The 8,269-nt window shown below is 41.2% G+C and overlaps 1 protein-coding gene across 1 annotated transcript; it reads left to right on the plus strand.

Annotated features, from left to right (window-relative positions):
• Nucleotides 1-1,303: 1,303 nt before the first annotated feature.
• KCNK18 (potassium two pore domain channel subfamily K member 18) lies at nucleotides 1,304-5,147 on the plus strand (the record flags this gene model as incomplete). Its single annotated transcript, XM_084290225.1, has 2 exons — nucleotides 1,304-1,445; nucleotides 4,333-5,147. 2 exons carry the CDS (start codon nucleotides 1,304-1,306, stop codon nucleotides 5,145-5,147), a joined length of 957 nt encoding a protein of 318 aa, XP_084146351.1.
• Between the last annotated feature and the right edge of the window lie 3,122 nt (nucleotides 5,148-8,269).

Genomic DNA, 8,269 nt, shown 5'->3' on the forward strand with positions numbered 1-8,269 from the left:
GAAAAGGAAACCTTAAAAATGAGTTGGCCCTATGAGAGACCCATGGGAGCTGGTGATCCACATGCATTGTAGCAGTGTCTGGGCAGTAATGGTTCAGGGATACAGGGGCATATTGTCAACTAAGAAATATTTCAAGGCTTGATGAGTTGTGCTCCTTTTCCATTGGGACTGTAGTGCAATCTTCACTTATAAGACATGTGATCTGAAAGCCTGAGGCAGAACAATCCCTGTTTTCACGGGAGAAGCTTTTCTAGGATGCAAAAGGTTTCACATCCTCCTCCTTGTCTCTAAAAGCTATCTTCCCCACAAAACCAAAAAAAAAAAAAAAAAAGATGGCATCAACATCACAGCCTCTGCGAGGTAAAAGGGCATGCAAAAAAATATTTTGGGTAGTATTTCCACATGCCTGCTTCATTCTGTCTCTCGTGATCTATGCTTTTCTTGGGGCTCTCATGTTTTCCCACATTGAAGGTAACCGGAAGGTAAATTTAAGTGAAGAATATAGAAATTTTCTGCAGGATCTGTGGTACATCTCCAGAAATTTAACAGGTATGTACAAGAATAGCAAAATAACTTAATTGTACGCAGAGTTACTCCTTTGCTTTCTGAATGAGATTTTTGGCTTTTGAAGACATTCTTCAAAGTAATAATAGCTGAGCCTGAAAATGGGATTTCCTCTGTGCTTAGCTGATGACTGCTGTTGCCTGCTTCTCTTCCTTAACTGTGATTTTGACTGTAAGCTTCCTTGGTCCCTCAGCTCCTGCCTGTAAATGCTTAAAAGACTTTTTGTGATGTGCTTGTGTTGTCCCTTTTTGCCCTAGTTCCCTAAGGTCCTGGAGCAGCTGAGATTTCCGTGCTGTTTCCCTCTGTCTGCTGGGGGGCTGGGTTCTCTGTCTCAGAAAGTCTCTCCCTGCTTCCTTGTCCCAGCTCCAAGCATCCCTACCTGGGCATCCCTCTGGCGATGGGATGCTCAATGCAGGCAGGTGTGGTGCTGTTCCCCAGACCCACTTGTCCTGGTGGAGGGGTAGAGTGGAGGAGATGGGCTTGAAACCCTCCTGGATCTGTGATGGGGTTCATACATGGGCTTGGACTTTTGCTTGGGAAGCTGTGCTAGCACAATGAGCCAGTGGACACACTTGATTTTTTCAATGGGGTGTGTGAGGTGAATCTTTTTATTTTCTAAAGGACTAGGAGAAAATGCTTAGCTGGAGTAAAATTCCCTGGGATAATAAACTTAGGCTGCTCCCCGACTGGGCGTCTGCAAACTCTCAGTGCATCTTCTGCTGTTACTGTAACAGATAACATGACGGAAAATGAGGAGTCATTTAAAAAAGAAATCCACGCACTGCTCAACACAGCTAAACGAGACTGGTTTGTCAACCCAAAAGATATATGGAATTTCTTTGGGTCTCTCTTCTTCTGCTGCACAGTATTCACCACTGTGGGTAAGTCTGGAGGTAAAGTAACACCTACAGAACCAAATGCCACACTGATTCCTCTAATGTATTTCTTCCAGGGAATTAGATTAATAATAATAATAATAATAATAACAATAATAATAATAATAAAGAAAAAGGATCTCCAAATCTTCCTGATTTTTTCTCCTGAGTGTTGATAATGGGTCTGCGAGGGGTGCTGCAAACATGTGTGGCAGAGGTGTAGCTGAGCCCCAGGGACAAGTCAGAATTTAGGCAATAACGATGGTATGTGCTGATTAGCAGCAGCATTGCATGCATACTGTAGCACATGCTCATATATGACATACGCACAGAACTATTATATTGAAATGAAAGAAAGCTCAATTTTTCAATCAAACCTTATTCCTGCCGCTATTATGTGCTATGCTGGGTAATGTTTTCTTTACTGAAAGAGGCAATTCATTATGCGTATATTGTTTTTAAATTGCTTCCCTGTTGTTTATGTCTAACGCTGCTTTGTAAACCTCTGGATCTATAATTGACCGTGTTGTTGTTGTTCACAGTTCTCTGGGCTAACAGCACACAGAGCTGCTTAAATCACACCTCTGAAATTTTTCCTTCTGCCTTCATATTTCAAAGCATGACCTAGATCAAACACAAACATCTGTTACAGTTTTGGCTTGCACTGTATTGCTAAATACAACTCCTCATGCTCATTTCCAAAGTTACTCTTGTCCTTTTGCTAATCTTTCTTAAATGCTGGCGAATACAGACTTTGTCTGAATATTTTGTCAGCATTAAGGCTGGATGATAAATAGTCCCACAGCATTGTATCAAATTGTAAAGACGTTTCTCCACTGCATTAAGACATATAAAAGATCCCAGCACAGGTATGCAAAATAAAATCTTAATGCAAAATAAAACCTGATTATTCTACACAAGAAATAAGGAGAGAGTTAATGAGTTCACTGGAGCACATAGGGCTTGCTGGCTCAGTCACTGCAGAGGCTTGAACCTCAGTCTTTGATGACTTTGGTGGCTGCCTTCAAGTAGCATCCTCCAGCCCCAGTACAGCTGGCTCTCGTAGAGTGTGCTTCACTCAGTGCTACATGCTAGAGTGCTTCTGTCTCGGGGAGATAATGACACATTTTCTATTCCACAGGCATATTTGAATAGCTTAAGAGTTCAGACACATGCTGGAGATACAGACTTGAATCTTCCTCCCAGTAAATATTTCTTACTACAAACACAACAGCCAGGAACATTTCGAAGTACCTCTTACCAGAAAGCTTTGACTTCAACAAACAGGTGGAAAACATATTGTTGAAGACTTCTTGCCTAGAAATACTTACCCACCTGCATTTACATAGGACTGTAGAGATGTTTCCATACACACTGACCCAAGTGATCCATTTATTTCTAAAATTTCTACACTACATTATTTTTGGTCTTCATAGCAGTGAACATCAACACAGCATCTTCAGGTTTTGAGCTGCGTTTTGGGACCGGTGGGAAGCCTGGATTATTTCTTGTTAAGAGATGGCTGTTTCTATTGTGGTAGGTTTGTTGTCTGCAGTATTAGGAATTGGTAAATCACTTCAGGTGAGAGTCCACCTGGCTCCCTTTAATTATCTAGCAGAAATGAGCATCCAGGCTAGAGATTGGTGGTCAGAACTGCATGAGGTGTTTCTAATGTATGAGAATTGAGAAGTCACTCAGTGCAATAACTACTAGAATTAATCTTCCCCAGTCATTTCAGCAGTGTTAACATTCCCGATAAAACAGTGGGGAACAGAGTGACAGAGAATAAATAGTCTGTCAGTGCCCAACAGCAAAGCAGGGGCCAAGGCTGGATTCAGACCATTGGTGAATGGTTGGAGGATAGGAAGAAAACCACACTTCAGCTTCACAGCTGATAACCTCACAGGCTGAGTACCTGGCCTGGGAGGTCACCTATAAAAGAACAATGTGCTTGAAGGGGGAGAAGAAATGCTGTATGTCTTTCTGGAAGACGAGAAGAAAAATGGTTGTTAAACTAATAAATTAATGTAATGTAGTTGTTTTCTCCCACTGTAAGGGAAAAGCACTAATTTACAAACTGACATTCACATCCAACTGTTAGGGGAAGAAAAATTAAATACCCAAGTTGAATTTAGGGAGAGGGTACATCTTCTGCCATTTTATGGATCACAAAGGCCGTGTGGCTGGTAGTACTTTCCTATGTGTTGTAATTGATATTTGTAAGCTTTAGTACTCTGGGGTAAGCATGTATTTCCTCATGTGAAAAACAGATGTTTCCTCACTTGATCCTTTGTTTTTCTGTGTACATGTAAGAGCCTCGTAGAACTATGAAGCCAGTACAAATAAAATGTCAATACAAGGCATGCCATTAGAGCTAGATCTGATGAATTAGGAACAATTTCAAATTACACTACTAGCTTACCATTCATGATAAGCAGTTTGTGCAAAGAAAAGCAGGACCTCTCCTGCTGTCTCCCCCTCTGGACCTTTCTTACCTTTCCAGGTAAGGAAATCTTCCTGGTCTCCAGCAGGGCATGGACTGGACCCTGGTCATGGACTTGCTCCAAATTCTTGCTTCTTCTCCCTAAATGGCCTCTTGTTAAGAATCAGTAAGTCAAAGAGCCCACTCAAGTGTGGTTGGAAGAGTTAAGTCAACAGAACTTGCAAATTTCAAACCTCCACATGCCTGGAGAGGGCAGGTGCCTGCATCAGTAACCAGGCTGCAAGGCAGAAATTTGAACAACTTCCAAGCAAAGCCCAAAAGGACAGTATGCTCTGGACTAAAAACCAGCTCATTAAAATTGGTGTCAGTAAAAAGTCCAGTACAGGTGTAATAAATAACGTTCTCTCTCTCTCCCTTTCTCCCTTCTCTCTCTCTCTCTTTTTGTTCAAGGCTATGGCAATACCTATCCTGTGACAAGGACTGGAAAATATCTCTGCATGTTGTATGCTTTATTTGGCATCCCTTTGATGTTCTTGGTCCTGACAGACATGGGAGACATCCTTGCGACTGTCTTGTCCAAGTCTTACAACGAATTCAGAAAGCTACAGTCAAAACTTCTAGCCTTTAAACTCTGTTCTGGATCCACATGTAACAGAGGGGATAGAGTGCTGTCTAAAGTAGCCGCAAATGAACCCTTGAATATTGTGGAAATGCTGAAAAAACAGTCAGCTGTTAAAAGAAAGCCAGTCCAATATCGCAATGCCGAAATTTTTGAGCTGTTAATTGCCAGAGAAAATGAATACAAAAAGCCATCAAGAAGTAAAAGCATAGAGAGATGGAGCTCATGTCCTGAACTAGACAGGGGAAAAACAATGTCCAGAGTAATTGAGAATTTTGACAAAATAGGAAAAGAGTTAGAAAAATTAGATGTGCCCATAGTGTTAATGGTGCTGGTTATCTTTGTGTACATCTCCTGTGCAGCTGCCATTCTTCCAAACTGGGAAACCAGTTTGGATTTTCAGGAAGCCTTTTATTTCTGCTTTATCACCTTGACAACTATTGGGTTTGGAGATACACAACTGGAACATCCCAAGTTTTTCTTGTTTTTCTCCCTCTATATTATTATCGGAATGGAAATTGTCTTCATTGCTTTTAAGCTGGGCCAGGACCGCTTAATTGTCTTATACAAAAAGGTGATTTCATTTTGTGGAGAGAAAAAGATGCCATCAAAGAAGGTATATCCAAAGAAGTTATATCCAAAATAGGCGTAGTCATTTCTCCCTCACTCATGCATTTGCCACTGCAATATGATGAAACTGTTCCTGTGCGTTTCTACTCCCTGCCTTGGGCTTGCAGGAGGCACATTTTCTTCTAATTTCCCATGCCAATCTGCTGTAAACTGGTTGGGTGCCTCAGGAGACACTTGGTGTAGGCATCTCCAGGGAGTACTTTCCCACAAGGGTCCCATCTCCTAAATAATAAAAGCCGATAATGCATGATGAAAGAGCAGAAAGCTCTCCCTGCCAGCGCTCCCCAGCACCTTTTGCAAAGCTCTGACTTTCAGCAGGCTTCCTGTCCTCTCTCCCACAACAAGCCAACTGGGGATTTTTTTTAGCACTTCTCCATGCAGAGCCCAGATTCCTGTCTCGTCCTGGCACCCTGCCTGCAGCCAGGGACAGCTGGGTCATGGCTGTCAGTGCTGAACTGCGAGCACATGCTGTGGTAACAGGATTCATCATCAGAGAGAGCTGGGGAGAAGAAGTGTGAACCCAGCTGCTGGTCCGTCATGGTTGCTTCTGTGGGTCCCTTCACCCACTCATAGAAAGAGAAGTCTACCAATTTCTCCGGGATGTGGTAAGGATTCTGTAATGAAGCACAGAACTCTGGGAATAACATTTTTCAAGATTTTGCTTATATCATTCATAATTTGAATCAAGCTATCAACCATCATTTTTAATGTCAAAAAAATATAGACAGTCTATAAAAGAAACCACTGACTTTAACTAACTGCCTCTTAGCATGTAAATTATATGCATGCACATGGAATGTGAATGACATCATTAGATATTACAGCATGCTTGGTTGTGAGAGAATGTACATTGTTTTCCATAGCAAGTTTGCCATTCGAAGATGAGATGTTCAGAATATTTACATGACATCCTAACTCTGTTACAGTCACTGTGAACAGTAACATGTATTGTCCTTGTTGTCACTAACTAGCTGTGATTAAGAACTGGTGATATGCAATATATATAATGAATGAGACTGCATAGAAAAGTACATTATAAGGACAACAATAAAGAAGATAGCAGTTGGAAAAAACCCTGGTTGACTTTTTTAATGTTTGCCCTGACTTTGACATCGTGTACAAAGTCCTTCCGTTCAGACTACACTCATATTACCTCATTTTATGTTTTTGGATTTAAATCAGTATAGGACTTTGGACCTGTGCCAAAGTTCTCAGAAATCAATGAGAAGTTTCATATTATTTAATGGGCTTTGGATCAGAGGACTGCACTTCCTGCTCCCCAGGGTTTTTCCTTGTGATACGCCTAACACTGCCAGCATCAGTAAGAACTGGTCTTTATGTCAAAGAACTAGTCTCTCCCATATCAGTGAGATCTCTTTTATGCCAAAGGATTAATCCAGAGTCTGGCCCCTAAAGATTTCTCATAGATGTCATACCTTCATACCATCACATTTACTTTAAGGACTTACGGAAGTTTGGCTGGACTAGCAAAAAGGGTCATGAATAAAATCATTCTCATTATGGCCAAGGGATGGCAGTAAACTGCTTTACTTAACACAGAACATGTCACTTGTGGGGGATAAGAGACTATTTCATAGAAGTAGAGAGAACAAATCACATCACCACGGCCCTCTGTAAGATCATGCTGTTCCTGCCTCTCAAATACAATGTGCAGCTCTGGTCCTTCACCTCCCAAAGGGTATAGGAAAATTAGAAAAAGTCCATAGGCTAGGGAAAGGGATGAACAAAGATATGGGACAACTTCCTTATGAGAGGTGTAGAGTAGCCCACTAGTCTGGAAAGAGGTGAGGAAGCACAAGAGAAGTGTGCAACACTCCAAACAAAGAGGGCATGGAGGAGGGAAATAGGGAATGACTGAAAGATTATTATACATCTTTCATTATGAGATCTAGGGTTGCCAAATGAACCTAGCATGTGGCGAGTTTAAGAAAAGAAACAAAAAGAGAAGTAAATGGCACTTCACACAACATATAATTAAGCCATAGATATTACTTGTCATGAGAGGATGTGGCAATTAAATGTTCTCATTAGATCAATGGGAGATGGAGTAAATTCATGAAAGAATAACTTGAAAAACAATTAAATACAAAGATAACACTTCTAGCTCAATAATATCTGAGACCCAAACTGGCAGAGTCTGAAGAAATATCTCTACAGCCTTTTCTGTTCTTCTGTTCTTTCTCTGTGACCTGGTATCTCTGAGATAGATATTGGGCTTCTTGGTTGTGTTCTGACCTAATTTCAGTGCCTGCAGTGCATTGAAGTGGATTGTTATTTACCCCACAACATATTCAGTAAGTATATTTTCTGGAGTTTCACATAGGTGTGTGAGGTAGACAAATCAGTTCCCAAGAGTTTCTGAACAAACGCCCTCTGTTTATGCAAAGCACGTCACAAGAAAAATGTGATTTCCAAGACAACCAACCTGCAGCAAACATAACACGGTCATTTGTCCCATGTCAGGGACCTAAAGAAGGGTGGAGAGCTGAACACACACCCAAAAGTCAGGCATTAAAAGGTATTGATGTTGTCTTTGCAGGTGCAATGAAACATTGCTCCCACACAACCAGGAATATCTGTCCCTAATTTTCTTTCTATCAGAGTCAGAAAGCAGATTCCCAGATGACAGAGTATGCAGCAGCATTGTTCTGACATTGATAGCACCAGATCAGTCTGTTTAGCTCTGAATCTAGCTCAGTAAATAAAGCAACAGAGTTAATGAAAATGAGACAAAGTAGTGAGCAGTGGCTCATTTAGTGAGCCTCAGGCATAAATATTTATGAGTTGACTGCTCTTATCATGGTCTGAATTCCACAAGAATTCACAGTCTTTTCCCCAATAAGTTATTTTTTTGAACAAATTGACATGGAAATCAGCTTGGCTTGCATCAAAGCAATACAAAATACTGCTTTTCATAATAACTTTTTCCACCACGTGCCACATGAGATGGTGGATTAGTAGTGAAGGGCTTCATGGAAGGACTTTTCTATCAGGAAAGACGTGACTGATGGGGAAAGAGTTGCTTGATGTATAACCCACAAAGGATATAAGTTATTACAAGCCCAGCTGGAGAGCTTCACAGATCAAATGCACTTGGTGCTGAAGGATGCTGGATCA

This window comes from Netta rufina (genome assembly GCF_964035555.1).
Source record: "Netta rufina genome assembly, chromosome: 7".
NCBI classification, from domain to species: Eukaryota; Metazoa; Chordata; class Aves; order Anseriformes; family Anatidae; genus Netta; species Netta rufina.